This window comes from Hypanus sabinus, chromosome 12 (genome assembly GCF_030144855.1).
Source record: "Hypanus sabinus isolate sHypSab1 chromosome 12, sHypSab1.hap1, whole genome shotgun sequence".
Lineage (NCBI taxonomy): Eukaryota > Metazoa > Chordata > Chondrichthyes > Myliobatiformes > Dasyatidae > Hypanus > Hypanus sabinus.
In genome coordinates, this window is record NC_082717.1 from 87,616,952 (window position 1) to 87,639,019 (window position 22,068).

At 41.0% G+C, this 22,068-nt stretch overlaps 1 protein-coding gene across 1 annotated transcript in view; it reads right to left on the reverse strand.

Annotated features, from left to right (window-relative positions):
• apmap (adipocyte plasma membrane associated protein) overlaps nt 1–8,111 on the reverse strand; it is a 34,684-nt gene extending 26,573 nt beyond the window's left edge. The window contains exon 1 of the mRNA XM_059986382.1: nt 7,954–8,111. Coding sequence (XP_059842365.1) covers nt 7,954–8,045 — 92 coding nt within the window. The 5' untranslated portion in view covers nt 8,046–8,111. The remainder of the gene's footprint in view (nt 1–7,953) is intronic.
• Between the last annotated feature and the right edge of the window lie 13,957 nt (nt 8,112–22,068).

Genomic DNA, 22,068 nt, shown 5'->3' on the forward strand with positions numbered 1-22,068 from the left:
TGCTTCATGGAATCCTGGTTAACCTCTTCCATACTGGACGCAGCAATTCAGATTGATAGGTTCACTATATACCATCAAGATAAGACTGGTCATTTTCTCAAAAGCAGAGGTGGTGATCTTATGATCAATTTCTCTTGGTGCACAAATGTGTCAGTGATGTCCGAATTCTGCACACCAGACCTGGAATATCTCACAATAAAGTCTCAACAATTTTACCTGCCGTAGGAAATTTCAGCGTCATTTTGATAGTGGTATACATTCCACCTCAGGCCAGTGTCAAACAGGCTCTAGATGATCTGAGCAATGTGATCAACATGCAAGAAACAGCACACCCTGATGCCTTCACCATCATTTTGGGGGATTTTAACCATGCCAGCTTGAAAATATCACTAAATAATTACCATTAACAAATAACTTGAGTACCAGAGGAATCAATAAACTGAACCACTGTTACACCACCATCAAGAGTGCTTACCATGCTATTCCACCTGTCTGATTACTTGGCTGTACTTCTACTCCCTGAGTATAGGCAGACACTGAAGACTGCAGTACCAGTAGTGAGGACCAAGAAGGAGCACTTACAGGACTGCTCTGAATCGGTGGTCTGGACTTTATTCAGGGATTCATCTTCAAATCTGGATGAGTATGCTGCAGTTGCTACCGACTTCATTAAAACCTGTGTGGATGAGTGTGTGCCCACAAAAACTTGCTATACATTCCCAAACCAAAAGCCATGGATGAACCAGGAGGTGCATCATCTGGTGACAGCTAGATCTGTGACCCAGGTCTGTACAAGAAAACCAAGTAAGACTTGCAGAGGTCCATTTCAAGAGCAAAGAAACAATTCTGAGTGAGACTGGAGGTGACATCAGATGTACATCATCTCTGGCAGGGTTTGCAATACATTACTTCCTACAAAGCGAAACCCAATATACACATATAATTACTGTAATTGATTTACTCAAGTATTTTTTTCTATATTATCATGCACTGCATTGTACTGCTGCCGCTAAGTTAACAAATTTCATGACAATGCCGGTGATATTAAACATGATTCTGAAACTTGTATGTGGTGTTAGAGCTGTACTTAGCCACACAGTCATACGTATAAAGTGAGTAGATCAAGGGGCTAAGCACATATTCCTGTGGTGCTCTAGTGCCAGTGGAGATTGAAGAGGAAATCTTTTGCCAATCCAAACTGACTGGGGTCGACAAGTGAGGAAATCCAGGATCCAATTGCACAAGAGGGTACCGAGGCCCAGGTCTTAGAGTTTACTGATTAGTTTTGAGAGAATGATGGTATTAAATGCTGAAAGAACATCCTGATGTATGCATCTTTGCTGTCCCAATATTTAAGGATTGTGTCTACTGAAATGTCTCTGAAATGTACAGGAGGACAGAGCTCAATGCTGATCTGTGAATCATGAACTCCATGCCAGGTTTTAGGTGTTAAGTCTCCAAACTTTTCTCTTTTACCACTCATTTCTATGGTCTTTTTCACAATCAGCTGAAGATTTGCTCACACTGTAGACAATAATAAGCTTCATCCATGTTCCCTTTTACTGCAAATAGCTCCCAAGATACAGAAGATGGTACACATTATCCATGCTCTCATTGCACACCTCAATGGTGAAGGAAATGTATTGTCCAGTGTTTAGTGAAGACTCATCAATTTATACTTAAATGTAGAAACCTACAGTAACTTGGAACTTAACCTCCTAGTATTGTCTGCTTGGCCATAACTTGCATGCCATTGTGTAAGAAGAGAACTTGCTGCAATGGTCAAGATGTATCACACTTGCTTAGAACAAGGGCTCTTGACCTACTACCAACCACCCAATGAGCCTTCGCATCCAGCACAGCATTTTCCATAACCTGCCATCTTCAATGGGATCCTAGTACTAAACACATCTTTACCTCCTCCCCCGCTCACAGCTCCACTCTCCTCTTTCCACAGGGATTGCTCTCTCTTTCTAAGTCCTTTATCCATTTGCCCCTCCTCACTCATTAACCTTCTGGCACATTGCTACAAGCAGAACAAGTGCTACATTTGCCCCTTCAACCCCTCCCTCACCACCATGTAGGGCCCCAGAAAGTCCTTCCAGGTGAGGCAACACTTCATCTGCAAGTCTGTCAAGGTCATCTACTGTATCTAGTGCAGCCTTCTCCACATCAACATAAGGCCCAACATAGACTGTAGGGCACCTTCAAGCCATCCACCACAAAAGGCGGAATTTCCTAGTAGCCACCCATTTTAACTCTACTTTCCATTCTGACACATGGCCAACTCTACTTCCACGATGAGGCCACTCTCAGGTTGGAGGAACACCACCTTATATTCCATTTGGGTAACCGCTAACCTGACAGCATGAAAATCGATTTATCTAACCTCCAGTAGTTTCTCCCTCAACTTTCTCTTCTCTTTTTTGCTATTCTTCATTCTGGCTCCCTTCTTACCTCTTCTCTGCTCCTCTCCTGCTTATCACTGCCCTCTGGTACCCCTCTTCCTTCCCTTTCTCCCATGGTCCACTCTCTTCTTCAAGATTCCTTCTTCAGTTCTTTATCTATGCTACTATCACATCTCAACTTCTCACTTCAACCACCTCCCCCCCCCCCCACACTTCCATACCCATTCACCTTTCCGTTCACCTACCAACTTGTACTCCTTCCCCTCCTTGTCTCGGTGGGCTGCTATCATCATGAGAAGTCATTCGTTGGTAAGGCAGTGCGAGGTTTATAAAGAGCTCGGGGCCATCCAAAACTTTTCAGCAGCTGCAATCATAATGATTCCTCAGGGACTTGACAGGTGCCAATGAAAAGAAGCAGAGTGGCCATTGTTGGAATGGACAGAGTTAAGAGTTAAGTTTAGCTCAACAGGCTTCGGTGAGAACAGACATACTCTAGAACTTAAGCTGAAAAAATTAAATGTATAACAAGTGTAAGCAGTTGGTAGTTAAGGCATTGGAATTCTCATCCTGTAAGATGTGGGATTGCAAGATACCTGATGGTCTCCCTGACGATTACACCTATGGGAGGTGCATCCAACTGCAGTTCCTGACTGACAAGGTCAAGGAACTTGAGCTGGAGCTGGATGTATTCAGATTTATCTGGGAGGCTGAAAACCTCATAGATAAGACTTTCACCAAGGCCACACCCCGATGGGAGTCATATACAAGCATCCAAACAGTAACCAGGATGTAGGATATAAATTACAACAGGAGATAAAAAAGGCATGAAATAAGGGCAATGTTACGTATTCGTTGGGGATTTCAATATGCAGGTTATTGGGAAAATCAGGGTGATGCCAGATTCCAAGAGGAGTAACTTGTAGAAAGCCTATAAGATAGCTTTTTAAAGCAGCGTGTGTTTGAGCCCTGGGGAACAGGCAATTATAGATAAGCATTGAGTAATGAACCAGATTTGATCTGGGATCTCAAGGTAATAGAACCCTTAGGAGGCAGTGATCATAATATGATAGAATTCAAGCTGCAGTTTGAGAAGGAAAATATTAAGTCAGATATATCAGTATTACAGTGGTGCATGAGAGAGGGCCTGGCCAAAGTTGACTAGAAAAGAACACAAGCAGGGATGATGATAGAACAACAATGGCTGGAGTTTCTGGGGGCAAATTTGGATGGCACAGGATAGATACATCCAAAAGATGAAGTATTCTAAAGGGGCGATGAGGCAACCAAGGCTGACAAAGGAAGTCAAAAGCAGCACAAAAGCAAAAGAGAGGCCACGTAATAAAGCTAAAATTAGTGGAAAGGTAGAGGATTGGGAAGCTTTTAAACACCAACAGAAGGCAACCAAAAAAGCCCAAGGAGAGCAAAGATGAAATATGAAGGCAAGATAAAAGAGGAGACCAAAAGTTTTTTTCAGATATATGAAAAGTAAGAGGAGACAGCAAATACTGGATTGCTGGAAAGAGGAACAAATAAATGCCAGGCAAACTTAGTACGTATTTTGCATCAGTCTTCACTGAGGAAGACACTAGCAGTATGCCAGAAATTTGAGATTTTCAGGGGGCAGAAGCAAATGTGGTTGCTATTACTAAAGAGAAGGTGCTTGGAATGCTGAGAGGATGGGAAGTAGATAAGTCACCTGAACCAGATGGACTACACCTCAGGGTTCTGAAAGAGGAAGCTGAAGAGATCTTGGCGACATTAATGATCTTTCAAGAATCACTAGATTCTGGAATGGTTCCAGAGAACAATAAAATTTCAAATGCCATGCCACTCCACTCCTTAAGAAGGGAGGGAGGCATAAGAAAGGAAATTATAGGGCAGTTAGCCTGACTTCAGTGGTTGGAAAGATGTTGAAGTCCATTATTAAGAATGAAGTTTCAGGTACTTGGAAGCAGATAATAAAGTAGGCCAAAGTCAGCATGGTTTCCTTAAGAGGAAATCTTGCCTTACGAATCTGTCGGAATTCTTTGAGAAATTAATAGCAGGATAGACAAAGGGGAGTCAGTCTGTTTACTTGGATGTTCAGAAGGCCTTTGACTAAGTGCCACACAAGAGGTTGCTTAACAAGAGACCATGGTATTACAGGAAAGATACTAGCTTGGATAGAAGATTAGCTGACTGACAGGAGACAAAGAGTAAAAATAAAGGGAGCCTCTTCTAGTTGGCTGCCGGTGGATTAGTAGTGGTCCACAAGGGTCAGTACTGGTACAGCTTCTTTTCAAATTTTACGTCAAATGATTTAAATGACAGAATTAACGGCTTTGAGGCCAAGTTTGCAAATGATGCACAGAGAGATGGAGGAGTAGGTAGTGTTGAGGAAGCAGAGTCTTCAGAAAGACTTAGACAAATTGGGAGAATAAGCAAAGAAGAGACAGATAGAATAGTGCATGGTCATGCATTTCAGTAGGAGGAATAAAGGCTAGGCTATTTTCTAAATGGGGAGATAGTTCAAATATCAAAGGTGCAAAGGGACTTGGGAATCCTCATGCAGGATTCCCTAAAGGTTAACTTACAAGTTGAGTCAGTGGTAAGGAAGGCAAATGCAATGTTAACATTCATTTCGAGAGGACTAGAATACAAGAGCAAGGATGTAATGCTAAGGTTTTATAAGGCATTAGTCAGACCACACTTGAGAGTATTGTGAGCAGTTTTGGGCTCTTCATCTAAGAAAGGATGTCTTGCATTGGAATCTCAAGAATGATTCCACAAATTAAAAGCATATGAGGAACATTTGATGGCTCTGAGCCTGTACTCACTGGAGTTTAGAATGGGGGGGAATCTTACTGAAACCTATTGAATATTGAAAGGCCTAAATAGATTAGATGTGGAGAGGATGTTTCCTATAGTGGGTGAGTCTAGGACCATAGGACACAGCATGCCACCCACTTACCAGCACCTCCCATCCAAAGTAAATTATCAAAGAACGTATGTCACTCTGAGATACATTTTCTCGTGGGCATACACAGTAAATACAAGAAAAACAATAGAATCAATGACAGACTGTACCCAACAGGACAAACAACCAATGTACAAAAGACAACTGTGCAAGGACAAAACAAAATAAGCAATACCAAGAATATAAGATGAAGAGCCCTTGAAAGTGAGTCCATAGTTTAAGTTCAGTAATGGGTCGAGTGACGTTATCCTCTCTGGTTCATGAGCCTGATAGTTGAGGAATAACAACTGTTTCTAAATCTGGTGATGTGCCCCCTGAAGCTCCTGTATTTTCTTCCTGATGGCAGCAGTGGAAAAGAGAGCATGGCCTGGATTGTAGCGGTCCTTCATGATGGATGATGCTTTCCTGCAACAGCGCTTCATGGAGATGTGCTCAATGGTACAGCAGGATTTACCAGTGATGGACTGGGCTGTATCCACTACTTTTTGTGGGCTTTTCCATTGAAGGGCATTGGTGTTTCCTTACCAAGCCATGATGCAACCAGTCAATATAATCTTCACCACACATCTGTAGAAGTTTACCAGTTTTAAGTGTCATGCTGAATCTTTGCAAACTTCCAAGGAAATAGAGGTGTTGCTGTGCTTTCTTCATAATGGTACTTACATGCTGAACCCAGGACAGATCCTCTGAAATTATAACACCAAAAAATTTAAAGTCCTCGCCACCTCTGATCCCCTGATGAGGACTGGCTCATGGACCTCTGGCCTCCTCCTTCTGAAGTCAATAATCAGTTGCTTAGTCTTGCTGACATTGAGTTAGAGGTTGTTGTAGTAACACTACTCAACCAGATTTTCAATCTCCCTCTGACACGCTGTTTTGTCACCACCTTTGATTTGGCAAATGTCAGTGGTGTCGTCAATGAACTTAAATATGGCATGGAGCTGTGCTTAGCCTCACAGTCGAGTATAAAGTGAATAGAGCAGGGGGCTAAACATACAGCCTTGTGGTGCACCTGCACTGATGAAGATTGTGGAGGAGATGTTGTCGCCAATCCAAACAGACTAGGGTCTGCAAGTGAGGAAATCGAGGATCCAATTGTACAAGGAGGTATTGAGGCCAAGGTCTTGAAACTTATTGATTAGTTTAGAGGGGGTGATAGTATTGAATTCCAAACTGTAGTCAATAAACAGCATCATGATGTATATATCTTTGCTGCAGATGTTCCAGGGTTGATTGAAGAGCCAATAAAATAGCATCTGCTATGGACCTGTTGTCCAAGTAGGCCAAATGGAGTGAATCCAAGTCACTTCTCAGGCAGGAACTGATATGTTTCATCACCAACCTCTCAAGGCACCTCATCACTGTGGATATAAGTGCTAAGGCACAATAGTCATTCAGGCATGTTACCATATTCTTCTTAGGCATCATTATAATTGAAGCCTGCTTGAAGCAAGTGGGTACTTCAGACTGCCAAAGCGACAGTTGGAAAAAATTGGTGAACACTCCAGCCAGTTGATCAATACAGGTCTTTAGTACGAGGGCAGGTACTCAATCTAATCTGGGTGCTTTCAGTGAGTTTACCCTCCCGAAGCATGCTCTCACATCAGCCTCAGAGACTGAAATCACAGGATCAATGGGGGTTGTGAGAGTTCGTGAAGATGCCTCCTTGTTTTGATGAGCATAAAAGGGATTGAGCTCATCTGGCAGCAAAGCCACCCAACAGCCCAGTTTGCCAGCACATCCTGCCTTTCAACCCTCCACAAAACATACCACATATTATACATTAGCTCCCTCTCCAGCATCATGAGCTTAACACTCTCTGCACATCATCTTTACCTGATTAAACTGAACTGCTCCCCATCTGACAAACTCCAATGCACCATTAACCAATAAGTTATACTTACTGTATTAATTAGCTCTTCTGCAATAAGATACCTGGTAAACACCTTCCCAAAACAATGAACTAGCTCATCTCTCTGGCCAACAGTTGCACCACTCCATTAACCCTTTCCACATTAGCTCCTCAATTTAATTGACAAAGAGAAAACAAAATCACACTGCCTTACAAGCAAATGCATAGAAGATTCATTAGAAATGTTTAATGGATTATGTTCGCAGTTTCTAAAATCGGGTATAGAGAGCATCTTACCTCTGCAAAAAGATTCTCTTGCAAAACCCTATTAAGCATTTAGAGACTAGGGTCTAAATGATACAAGCAACACACACAAAATGCTGCAAGAACTCAGCAGGCCAGGCAGCATCTATGGGAAAGAGTACTGTGGACGTTTCGAGCCTTGCCGAAGAGTTTCAGCCCGAAACGTCGACAACACTCTTGTGCATAGATGCTGCCTGGCCTGCTGAGTTCCTCCAGCATTTTATGTACGTTGCTTGTATTTTCAGCCTCTGCAGACTTTCTCTGGTTTCTAAACATCAGTGTCAGGGAAGTGATCCTACACTCGGAGGGTTTCCTGAGCTTTCTCTCCGCCACGCAGCGCTGTGTTTATCCATCAGCCCAGCCCTCTCCAGCATTCACCACCCAATGGATCCAGACCAAGATCCAAATGACCGCAGTCGCCGCTCAGCCTCTACCTGACACGCTTGGTCTCGGCATCCCGCGACTCGTCCGAGACGACCTGCGGCTGCTGGAGACGGCGGTGCCGCAGTCCTTCGCTCTCCTTCATCGTCCAACGCCGCACGGCCCCGGCCCGCCCGCCCACCTCGCGGCGAGTGACAGCTAACGGTCGCGTGGAACCCGCCCCCGCGCCACGTCGGTGGGCGGGGCAATGACGTCATCCGGCCAATCGGCAGCGAGGTAAACACAGTTGGTGCGAGATTACTTGTCACTGATTTATCGATCAACATTGGTTTACCGGTTAAAACTAGCACAGGAACAGACCTAATTAAACTGGTATTTAAACGCATAAGCATATAGGCGGGAGATTGAAAATCTGGTTGAGCGGTGCCACAACACCGACTGAAGGAGGAGGTCCGTGAGCCAATCGTTATTAGGGGATTCGAGGAGGAGACGGTCAATGATTTTAAACTCCTTGACAACACGTAAGTGCCATTACAAAGACGGCATGGCAGCGCTTAGAAGTCTGCGTAAATTCGGCATGTCATCTAAAACTTTGACTAACTTGTATAACTAAACAATGCAGGGTTTCCTGACTGGTATGAAAACACCAACGCCTAAGAATGGAAAAACCGACAAAAAAGAGCGGATACAGCCCAGCCCATCACAGGAAAAGCCATCCCCACCATCTTCAAAGAGCGTTGTCGCAGGAAAGCGGCATCCGTTATTAAGGACCCCGCCATCCAGGCCATGCTCTCGTCCTCACTTCAGCCATAGGGATGGAGGTGCGGGAGCCATAGACCCCACACCAGTAGGTTCAGGAACAGTTATTATCTCTCAGCCATCATGCTCCTGAATCAGCGTGGACAACTTCATTCACATAAACACTGAACTATTCCACAACCTATGGACTCAATTTCAAGGGATTTACAACTCATGTTCATTACTTATTAACCCATCTATTTATTTATGTATTGCTGTTTTTGTAATTGCACATATTTCAGGTAGTATATGTACTTTTTGACCTTAACTAAACGAAATCCTTCAGCCTACACAATATTCATATTCCTCAATTCTCTGCATATTCCTGATGCCGTAAAGGCTTCTTTTATATCAGACACCACCCCCAGCAGTGCCATTGCCTTTCAATCACAGATCACCCTCTGTGTAAATGACTTGCCCACATAACTCTTTCAACATTCCCCTTTTCCCCAGAATAAAGCTACCATACTAGTTGCCTCTCATAATCTTAAAAAAATATATCAAGTATCCCCTCACCCTATAACACCCAAGAAGCTGGTCCATTGTTTTATTGCACATGCCTCTAATCTAGATAGCATCCTGCTGAACCTCTTCTTCACTCTCTCTGTAGCCTCCACATCCTTCCGATAATGGACGATTAGAACTGAATTTAACAATCCTGATACAACCTAACCAAAGGTTTGTAAAACTGCAATTTAACTTCCTGACTCTTGAACTCTGTGCCTTGACTAACAAAGACAGGCATTCCACACATCTTCTTTACCACACTGTCAACCTATGCAGCCACTTTCAGGGAGCTGAGGCTGTGCACCTTCAGATCTCTCTATGCATTAACACTGTTAAGGTTCTTCCATTGACTATTCCTTTACACGTGATGTCCCAAAGTGCAATATCTCAAAATCAGAATCAGATTTATTATCACAAGTCAAAGAACATTTATTATCAAAGTATGTATACTTTACAATCTTGAGATTCATCTTCTTACAGGCAGCTACAAAACAAAGAAACCCAATATAACCCATTAAAACAAAAGACCGTCGAACACTCAATGTGCAGAGAAAAAAAAGAAACAAAACATGCAAACAATGGAAGTAAGCAAATAGCATTCAGAACTGAAGTTCATCAAAGTGAGTTCACATTATGATAGCAGCAGGCTACAGCCATAGTCTGTCGCAGAAATGAGTAAAGTTTATGGAGTAACAAGTTGACGTTCGGCCCAGAGACGAGTAAACCTCATGGAGCAATGATTTGAACTGGCCCATGCCTCACCTCCAGCCCCGGCACTCTGTCCTTTACAACCTGGCTTAAATCGTTCAGACCTTGCACCCTGCCGCTTCAATACTCTCTCAGTATATGTTTCACAATATATGTTGTGAAGTTTGTTTTTGTGACAGCAGAAGTTCAAGACAAAATTATTGCTATGTTACAGTAAACAATAAAATTTTTAAAATAGTTCAAGGAAGAACAGTAAGGTGATGTTCATGGATTCGTGGACCATTCAGAAATTTGATGGCAGAGGGGAAGAGGCTGTCCCTAAAACATTGAGTGTGGATCTTCAGGCTCCCGTACCTCGTCCTGGATAATAGTGATGAGGAGCGGGCAGATCCTGCATGGTGAGCATGATGTCGCCTTCATGAGGCACTGCCTTTTGAAGATGTTCTTAATGGTCAGGAGGGATGTGTGTATGGTAGAGTTGGTTGGCTCTACAGGCCTGTGCAGCCTCTTTCAATCCTGCACATTGGAGCCTCCGTACCAGGATATGATGTAACCAGTCAGAATGCTCTCCACAGTACTTCTATAGTAATTTGCAAGACTCTTTGGTGACATACCAAATCTCATCAAACCCTTAATGAAATATAGCCAGTGCCATGTCTTCTTTGTAATTGTAGGTTCAGGATAGATCCTTTGAGGGCCAAGAACTTGAAGCTACTCACCTACTCTACTGTCCATTCAATGAGGACTAGTGTATCCCATCTTCCGCTTCCTAAAGTCCACAATCAACTCCTTGGTCTTGCTGACGTTGAATTCAGGGTTGCTGTTGTGACACCACTCAACCAGCCAATCTATCGTACTCCTGTACACCTCCTCAGCACCATCTGTGATTCTGCAACAACAGCAGTGGCATCAGCAAATTTATAGATGGGGTTTGAGCTGTGCCTAGCCACACGGTCATGAGTGCAGGGAGAGTACAGCAGTAGGCTAAGCACGCATGCTTGAGGTGCGCCTGTGTTGATTGTCAGCGAAGAGGAGATGTTATTAACGACCTTCACTGACTGTGGTCTCCCAACGAAGAAGTCAAGGATCCAAAAGCTGAGTACAGAGTCCTGGGTTTTGTAGCTTGTTAATTAGTACTGGGAGGCGGGGAAAGATGCTGTTGAACACCAAGCTGTAATCAACAGCAGCCTGACATAGGTATTGCTGTGCACACCTCACACTTGGCTGAGTTAAACTCTATCTGTTATTTCTCCCCAAACGCCACTTCCACATATCTGCAACTGATCTATATCCTTTGGTAGTCCTCTACACTATCTACGATGTCATCAATCTATATTGTCTACAAACTTGCTAATCCATGTTTTCATCAAACAACAGAGACCCCAGTACAGATCCCAGATCCCTGCAGAACACTACTGCTTTCCAGCCAGAATAAGTCCCATCACTAACTACCCCCTTCTAAGCGCAAGCCAAGGTCAAGTTCTGAATCCATACAGCTAAGTCACCAGGGATCCTATGTATCTTGGTCTTAACAAACCTACAATGATGGACCTTACTAAAATCAATGTAGACAACATCCACAGGTCTACCTTCATCAATCACCCTTGACATTTCCTTGAAAAACTCAACCAAGTTAAGAAATTACACGTCTTGATTTCTGTCAGTCCCTAATTAGGCCAATGTTTTCCAGTCATAATCCAATCCCTAAGAATCCACTCCAGTAGCTTCCCTACCAATGATGGGAGACTAACTGATCTGTATCATGGGCATGCATTATTGGTGCCAGAAGCAAGGCAATTCATGCAGGCTACCCCCAGCACACTCCTCGCTGACTTGATTTGATGCAAAATAATTCACTTCACTCAATGTTTCAATGTAGGTGTGAAAAATAAAGCTATAGTTTACAGGACTATCCTTATTTCCCTTCGTGGGACAACTCCAGCTACTTACCAGTCCTCCAGGATGTCACCTGAGGCTAGAGAAGACACAAAGGTCTTGGTTAAAGTCCCAGCAATTCTATCTCTTGTCTTGTTTAGTTAACTGGGATATAACCCATCAGCTCTGGGAATTGAACCACTTTAATGTTCTTCAAGAGACCCAACACCACCTCCTTCTTTAACTCAAAATGCCCTAGCATTTAAGCATACTGCAAAATGTTCTCACTGTTGAACTATTGATGGGAGTTGACTAATCCATTTGCAATGATCTATTATTGATCTGTTGATGGTAGCTGACCTGTGAGTTACCAGATACTGAACTATTGATGGGTGTTGGCCTGCTTGTTTTCAATTAATAGGAGTTAATTTGTAATTTATGTAACTGGCCTATTGATGGCAATTCTCCAATAGTGAGTTTAATTTTTCCAGGTTACTGAGGTCAGTGAGATTATCTATTCCTAACTATTGATGAAAATTTATCTTGGCGTTTCCAACTACTAAATGTATCTGTGAAGTTATATTACTGATCTATTAAAAGGAAGTTAACTGACAGATTCCCGATGAAGGGTCTCAGACTGACTGTTTCCACTTTTCCATAGATGCTGCCTGGCCTGCTGAGTTTCTCCAGCATTTTGTATATGTTAACTGACAGATTACCTGATTCTGCCTTTGAATATCAGATTTCACCTGTAAATTTCCTAACTGCTCAACTACTGATGGAGGTAATCAGACAGTTTTTATACCTGTTAGTAGGAGTCTATATGCCCGTTTTCAGTTATGACCTCATTGTGAGTTTATCAGTTACTGGACATAACTTGGAGAATTGAACAGTCATTTTAATAATCACTGACTTAATGAAAATAGTTTACATATCTGCTTTCTTGGCTGTTATTGGGATTTGTTTGGGAATTGATGTGGGTCTTTATTTGATACTGACATAATAGTGATAAAAAAAAGCAGAACATGCAATGAATCCTCAGCAGGTCAGGCAGCATCTGTGGAAAGAGAAACTGAATTAACTTTCAATCCATTATTGTTCAACAGCTCTGGAAAGATCTGTTACCACAGTCTTCTCTGGGTTACACCAGCATTTATTTATGGATATTGTGTAGAAATGAAATGAACATTTCAGAATCTAAAAGGGGATGGATTTGCCAAATGTTGTGCAGCTGCAGGCATTTTCTGCTGGGTGGGAACAGGGCATTTCTCCATGTCATCTTAAACCATCCCCACACCACCAGCCCATTCCTCCTCATCCCCACATTGAGCCACAGTAAAAGGCTGCGTCAGGCAGACCTGGGAGTATTTAGGAAACGCACTCGCTCATTCACTGTGTCAGTGAGGCCAATTGACATCTACTCTTCCCATCAATGTTCCCTCTAAGGTGTGCGTGTGTGCACACACACATCTTCTGCTACAAGCGCACAAGCACAAAAGGTTGTCATCTTCTATCTCATTGGCATGTTAAGTATACTTCATGATCATACACAATCACACTTCCTTTTCTGGTTTCTGATGCAGATGGTGCTGACAACTTGGAGTCTGTGATGATTTGTCTGCAGATTTTAGAACTGGCTAATTTATACTGTTTTTATTGAAGAAATTATTCAGTGTCCACATGTTGTTGTCACTGGGCAAACAATTGCACAGCATAAGATTTTTGCGCATGCCGGCTATCACAATTTAGAGGGAACATTGCTTCCCATGCCTGTTTGCTCTTTCCCATCACAGTTCTTTCTGTGATTCTCTTCCACACACTATGTTTGATCTTTTCCAACTTACAAACAGTTCAGGTTATGAGCGGTTCTCCTGTTATAACCTAGTGACTGAATACACTGGTTTTTAAGACGCAGTAATAGGGGAAATGGGAGAAAGGGGAGATCTTGATGGTGGGTTTTTAAGCTGCCATACATATTCATATAAAAATTCATGATAGTTTGTGCAACATCATGTTGAATTGAATATACACAAGGAGTAAAAATCTTTAAGTTACATCTCCGTCTAAATATGCAATTTATGGCAATTTGTAATAGATGGTATGTACAACAGGACAATCAATATAACATAGAAATACAATTGAATTAATTACACCTTGAATTAATCAGTCTGAAGGCTTGGTGGAAGAAGCTGTCCCGGAGCCTGTTGGTCCTGGCTTTTATGCTGTGGTACCGTTTCCCGAATGATAGCGGCTGGAACAGTTTGTGGTTGGGGTGACGCAGATCCCCAATGATCCTTCGGGCCCTTTTTACACACCTGTCTTTGTAGATGTCCTGAATAATAGGAAGTTCACATTTACAGATGCGCCAGGCTGTCTACACCACTCTCTGCAGAGTCCTGTGATTGAAGGAAGTACAGTTTTTGCACCAGGCAGTGATGCAGCCAGTCAGGATGCTCTCAATCATGCTCCTGTAGAAAGGTCTTAGGATTTAGGGGTACATACTAAATTTTTTCAGCTGTCTGAGGTGAAAGAGGCACTGTTGTGCATTTTTCACCACACAGCCAATATGTACAGACCACGTGAGATCCTCGGTGATGTGGATGCTGAGGAACTTAAAGCTGTTCACCCTCTCAACCCCAGGTCCATTAATGTCAATAGGGGTTCCTCCTGTCGTCCACAACCAGCTCCTTTGTTTTTACTACATTGAGGGAGAGGTTGTTTTCTTGACACCACTGTGTCAAGAGTGATGACTTCTTCTCAGTAAGCTGCCTCATTATTACTTGAGGTGAGGCCAGTCAGTGTACAGGTGTCCCCCTCTCCCCCCCACCTTTAACAAAGGTAGAGCATTCCTATGAAACCTTTCTTAAGCTGAAATGATATAAAGTGAAGAACCATTCATTTATATGGGAAAAATTTTCGTAAAAGCAAAAATCCTCTTTGTAATGCGAAAACAGGTTACTGATTTAGATTTTTTGTAAATGCGAAGTGGCATAAAGCAAACATTCGTAAAGGAGGGGACATGTGTAGTATCATCAGCAAAGTTAATTAGCAGATTGGAGCTGTGGGTAGCAACACAGTCATGGGTATACAGAGAGTAAAGGAGGGGGCTTAGGACACAGCCCTGAGGGGCACCTGTGTTGAGAGTCAGAGGGGCAGAGGTGAGGGAGCCCACCTGCTGGCAATCTGACAGGAAGTCCAGGATCTAGCTGCACAAGGTATTAAATTCAGTAATAGGTAATGCGACAAATTTAGTAAACAACCCATCTGTATGTAAATAAAGATCTAATGATGATCATAGTTTGATCAAGCTCAATCCGGTGTTTTCAACAGAACAACATAAAACAACTACTAAGATTTAGAAAGACTGACTTCCATAAGATGAGAGGTTACATAGTAAAGAGACAAATCTGTTACTAGGCAAAATCAAAGTGAAGAGCTGAGAGGTTTTGAGAGAAACTGTGATACAGAACTATCTCATACCTCAAGGGGGCAAGAGATTTAAAAAAAAACATTAGCCGCCTGTAACTGAAGAAGTAAACAAGAACAAAAATAAAGGGATAAATTTCAATAGATCAGTAAAACAATTGCAGATCCTATTAATTAGAGATTTTGAAAGACATTTAAAAGGTCTTAAAATACAAGTGGATTCGGGTTAATTGGGCCATCGGTTAAGCAGAGCAAACACTTATTTGGGACAACTCTTAAAGAACATAAATGAATCAAGAAAATAGCCAGGGTTCCCATTGCCAAACGCTTTCCAACTAGAGCCAGACTCGTGCACTTGTATGGCTGTCAGACACTACACCGTGCTATAGAGATGATGCAGAGGAAATTTATCAGGATATTACCCGAATTAAAGAGCATATCTTATAAAGATAGGTTGAGCCCAGCTCTGCAACCTCTCAATGTTCTGTTGTAACCTACTTTCAAATCTCTTACTATCTTCCTTTTGGTTATTTCTGACGAAGGGTCTCGGCCCGAAACGTCGACAGTGCTTCTCCTATAGATGCTGCCTGGCCTGCTGCATTCCACCAGCATTTTAGGTGTGTTATTGTTTGAATTTCCAGCATCTGCAGATTTCCTCATGTTTGCTTTGTGTCATCTGCAAACTTACTAACACATCCCTTCACTTCCTCATTTATAAAAATCACAAAAAGCAGAGATCTCAGAACACCAAATCCCTACAGACCCCACTGGCACACCACAAATAATTGCAGGTCACCGCTAATAAGATACTGTCAATTCATTACCTCTTGCTGCTCCACCAATTTTCTAACCAGATCAATGAATTACTTCAATATTAGCAGTTTGATCGTATCAGTCCAGTGTTACCTGTCAGTTTTCTTGTTCTGTTGATGAGTTTGCCTATCAGTTTTCCAATCTTTGTCTTATTGATGAAAAGTTTCTGGATACTGATCTCGTTCAGTTATCAATGCACTTCGGTTCAGGCTTAATATGTGCATTAATTGCATTTTTGAATATGTTATTAATAATGGTAAATGTCTAATAATTTGTTTAAACCCAGTGAAAATAATCAACTTGAAATGTTAACTTTATGCGTCTCTTCAGAGCTAGTGCCTTAATTGCTATTTTTCAAATGTTGTGTTGCTATTGCAAAATTTCTAGTGTTTGCTCCCAGTGCTACATGTTAGTGAGCATAGAAATAAGTTAGGACACACAGGTGCTAAAGATTCAGCACAGAAGGGATGTCCTTGCAGTACCTGGATTATCGGGATCACTTCTGAGGTGGATGGGACTTATACCAGATGGATTTGCTGTGAAGATCCCTGCTGCACCCAGTGATCCTGTGATCTCTGTCTCAGAGGCTGTCATTAAAGAGAGTGAACCCTCGCTAGGCGGAAGGTCCCAATTGAGTACCTGTTAAGGCTCTGAAAACTTGTGCCAACCAACTGGACATTTTCAACCTCTCACTGCTACAGGTGGAAGTTCCTACTTGCTTCAAAAAGGCAACAATTATACCAGTGCCTAAGAAGAATAATGTGAGCTGCCTTAATGGCTATCACCTGGTAGCACTTACATCCACAGTGATGAAATGTTTTGAGAGGTTGGTCATGACTAGATTGTACTCCTGCCTCAGCAAGGACCTGGACCCATTGCAATTTGCCTATTGCCACAGTAGGTCAACGGCAGATGCAATCTCAATGGTTCTTCAAATGGCCTTAGACCACCTGGACAATACAAACACCTATGTCAGGATGCTGTTCATCAACTAAAGCTCAGCATTTAACACCATCATTCCCACAATCCTGATTGAGAAGTTACAGAACCTGGGCCTCTGTACTTCCTTCTGCAATTGGATCCTCGACTTCCTAACTGGAAGACCACAATCTGCGTGAATTGGAGATAATATCTCCTCCTCACTGACGATCAACACTGGTGCACCTCAGGGGTGTGTGCTTAGCCCACTGCTCTACTCTCTCTATACCCATGACTAAGTGGCTAGGCATAGCTCAAATACCATCTATAAATTTGCTGATGATACAACCGTTGTTGGTAAAACCTCAGATGGAGTTGAGGGGGCATACGGGAGTGAGATATGCCAACTAGTGGAGTGATGCCGCAGCAACAACCTTGTATTCAATGTCAGTAAGACAGAAGAGCTGATTGTGGACTTCAGGAAGGGTAAGACGAAGGAACACATACCAATCCTCATAGAGGGATCAGAAGCAGAGAGAGTGAGCAGTTTCAAGTTCCTGGGTGTCAAGATCTCTGAAGACCTAACCTGGTTCCAACATACTGAGGCAGTTATAAAGAAAGCAAGACAGCAACTAGACCATTAGAAGTTTGAAGAGATTTGGTATGTCATCAAGTCCACTCAAAAACTTCTATAGATGTACCGTGGACAGGCTGCATCACTGTCTGTATGGGGAGACTACTGCACGGGACCAAAAGAAGCTGCAGAGGGTTGTAAGTTTAGTCAGCTCCATCTTGGGTACAAGCCTACAAAGTTCCCAGGACATCTTCAGGGAGTGGTGTCTCAGAAAGGCAGTGTCCATTATTAAGGACCTCCGGCACCCAGGGCATGCCCTTTCTCACTGTTACCATCAGGTAGGAGATACAGAAGCCTGAAGGCGCACACTCAATGATTCAGGAACAGCTTCTAACCCTCTGCCATCTGATTCCTAAATGGACATAGAAGCCATGAACACTACCTCACTTTTTTAATATATATTATTTTTGTTTTTACATGATTTTTAATCTATTCAATATATGTACACTGTAATTGATTAATATTTTTCCCCTCCTCTTCTATATTATGTATTGCTGCTGCTAATTTAACAAACTTCATGACACATGCCGGTGATAATAAAGCTGATTCTGATTCTGATTTTAAACTGAATGAGGAGATTAATGTCCTTGCAGGGAGATTTACTTATGCTATTTGGGAGGGCTTAACCTAATTTGGCAATTACCTAATTAGGAAGCATTGAAATGGTACAACAAAATGTGAGAAAAATTTAGAGGACATATCAAACACGTTCAGAGGGCAACACAGCCAGAGACAGGTTAGGAAAGATGTCAGACCTAAATGACTTGATTTTAATGCAAGGAATCTCACAGCTAAGTCAGATATATGATCTTAGAGCATGGATCAGCACCTGGAATGTTGCATACACATGGTTGAGGCAAGAGCAGGACTGGCAGTTTAATATTTCAGGGTATAGAAGCTTCCAAAGTGACAGAGTGGAATGCAATAGGGTATAGTAATAGGAAGATTTTAACCTTCCTGATTTGACTGGATTGCATTAGTGCAACTGACTTAGACAGAATTTGTTAACTGCATCCAATGTTTTTAAGGTAACAGAGTTCTACTAAAAATAGTACTTGACCTTGCTTACAATGTTATTACTCTGTGTTTTATTCAAGTGTTGGTTGAGGAACAAAGGTAGCCTATGAAGATGCCAGCATTGTATCTCGAATCTAAGAGGCAGGTTGTGGCAGGGCTTGTTGTGTATGGACTCCTGCTTGTAGATATGTATCTCCATAAGAGTTTATATTCATATGTCATCACCACCATCATTGTCACAAACAACTTTTAGACTTAAAAGTTAAAAAAAAACTTGTTGTGCTGCAGGTAGATCCAAAAAGGGTCTTTATGCCTAATACAGAGGGGTATCAGTGTAAATTTTGTGTTTCTGCCTTCTACCTTGGCTGATTGTGCATTCCCAAATGATAATGAGAAAGATTATTTTTGCCTAAAGTACACTAAGAAGTGATGGCACACAAATATAAATTTAAAATTATGCCTGCGGCAATGCCCTTTCTTCAATTATCTTGAGCTGAATTTGATGTCAGTGTGCTTTTCTTTTCTTTCTTTCTTTTTAAATCTTTTTATTAATATTAGTAATATGGACAGAATACAGATGATATATTGATAAAGAAATTACCAACATACACATTCCATTACATATGAAAAAAAAACATACATAATAGTTACAATATAAATGAGTTTACCAAGACATAAGCCATAAGATATATGTATGGACATAGTAAATCTAAATATTTCATAATGTATAATATAAAAAAAACAGAAAAAAGAAAGAAAAAAAAACAAAAAAAAATTTATATAATGCAAAACTAACTAATCTAATCTAATAACTATAACTAATAAGTAATATAAAAGAAAAAAAAACAAACTAAAGAGAAGGAAAAAAAAAAGTGGGCTGTTTATAATATCTCACAAAAATAAGTATTCATCAATGCCGTCACTTCCGGTCCTCTCAAAATACATAAGCTAAAAGCTGGGAAATCAAATATACTTGGCACAGGGTCATATTACATCATATGAAAATGTTGAATAAATGGTCTCCATAACTTTTCAAATTTAATAGAAGTCTCAAAAGTACCACTTCTAATTTTTTCTAAATTTAAACATAACATAGTTTGAGAGAACCAATTAAATACAGTGGGAGGATCAATTTCTTTCCAATTCAACAATATAGATCTTCTAGCCATCAGAGTTAGAAATGCAATCATTCGACGGGCTGAAGAAGATAAATGCTGTGAATCTAACATTGGTAAACCAAAAATTGCGGTAATAGGATGAGGTTGTAAATCAATATTCAAAACTGCAGAAATAATATCAAAAATATCTTTCCAATATTTCTCCAAAAATGAACACGACCAAAACATGTGAGTTAAAGACGCAATTTCAGAATGACATCTATCACAAATAGGACTTATATGAGAGTAAAAATGAGCTAATTTATCCTTGGACATATGGGCCCTATGTACAACCTTAAATTGTATTAGTGAATGTTTGGCACATAACGATGATGTATTAACTAATTGAAGAATTCTATCCCAATTCTCACTAGAAATACTAAAACTAAGCTCTCTTTCCCAATCCTGTTTAGTCTTATAAAGGGGCTCTGAACGTATCTTCATAATTATATTATAAAGTTTTGAAATAAGCCCTTTTTGAAAAGGGTCTAATTCAAATAAACTCTCCAAAGTATCTGAAGGCACAAAATTTGGAAACGTAGAGAGTACAGAACTTAAAAAATGTCTAATCTGTAAATATCTAAAAAAATGAAATCTCGGCAAGTTATATCTGTTGGATAATTGTTCAAAAGACATGAAACAATTATCTAAAAATAAATCAGAAAATCTTAGTAATCCCTTAGTTTTCCAAGCTGAATAAGCTTGATCTATAATGGAAGGGTGAAAAAAACAATTAGATACAATAGGACTATTTAAAACGAATTGAGTCAACCCAAAAAATCTCCGAAATTGAAACCATATACGCAATGTATGTTTAACTATCGGGTTGTCAATTCGTTTCGGCAATTTAGAAAGAGCAAAAGGGAGAAAAGTCCCTAAAATAGAACCCAAAGCATAAGCTGATACCGATTTAGTTTCTAAACTCACCCAACAAGGGCCAAAAGATCCACCCCCATCTTTCAACCAGCATAACAAATATCTAATATTAACTGCCCAATAGTAAAATCTGAAATTAGGTAATGCTAACCCGCCTTCCTTTTTTGTCTTCTGTAAATATGTTTTACCTAACCTGGGATTTTTATACTGCCATATATATGAAGAAATTTTAGAGTCAACATTAGTAAAAAAAGATTTCGGGATAAAAATTGGTATCGCTTGAAAAATATATAAAAACTTAGGTAAAATAACCATCTTAATAGCATTAATCCTACCTATTAGAGATAGAGACAAAGGTGACCACTTAGTAAACAAACCTTTAATCTGAAGTGTGCTAAACCACAGCCCCATATAGCCCTTATCAAATCAAGTAAGCTCAGGGTTCCAATCAAATGTTCTTTTAAAAAAGCTTCCTTCCTGTAACATTGGTTAACACTGATTATCAGCATTTCATTTAGTGTGTCGATAACATACAGAAACCACCTAAAAGGCATGGGAAATCGCAGAGTCAGCAATGTTGGATCTGCTTAGTAATCTGCACGTTCTGTGAAGATATATATATATATATCTTCGTTACTTTAGTGGCTGCCTGAATCTACTGAATCTGACCTTTTCAACTGACTTGTGCTACTTTGAAGCTTTGCCACCATGTTGCAGAGAAAGCAGTGAAGCTGAAATTCAAGATGCTTCCTTGCTTCCTGAGCCAAACATGCAGAATGTCAGATAGTAATTTCAGGGTCATTCTTTTGTGAATATTGTCCTTCATCTGAACCAAAAACCTTTTCCTCAAAGCCATTTGACACTCAAGATTAATGTCATCCCTCAAAAGCAGAGACCAGCAACTTTGGTATATTTCAATCCAGAATCCTTGTTTTCCTTTTCATCGGTCCTGCCAGAGATCACAGCTTGCCAGTAGCATCAGCCTGAGAGGGGTAGATACAATGGCATGCATGCAAATCCAAACTGAGTGCCTGCATTCACTGCTTGTCCTGATAACCCTGTGCTCCATAACCCCTCAGAGAGCCAACAAATCTGTGCAGTACATTTCCCAATCCCAAATGAGCAATTTTATTTATTGCGTGAAGTTCAAATATGATGTGCTTCAAATATATTGGTAGAGAAATCTGGGTTTGCATGTTTCATTTGGTTGTTGTTTGGAAAAGCTGTACTGTATATGACCAGCTTAGCTTCAATTTCAGAACATCAAACTATTGCAAGAGCAACTTGATACAATCTGTGCAGCCAGATTTGTTTGCATAAGAAAGGAAAAACATTCTAAGAGGCATCTCAAGTGTATTCAACCTGGTCATTTAAGAGCTTTCATGCCAGTTCTATGTTCCCCTTATCACGGATACAACTTATTAGGAAGATCTTGTGTG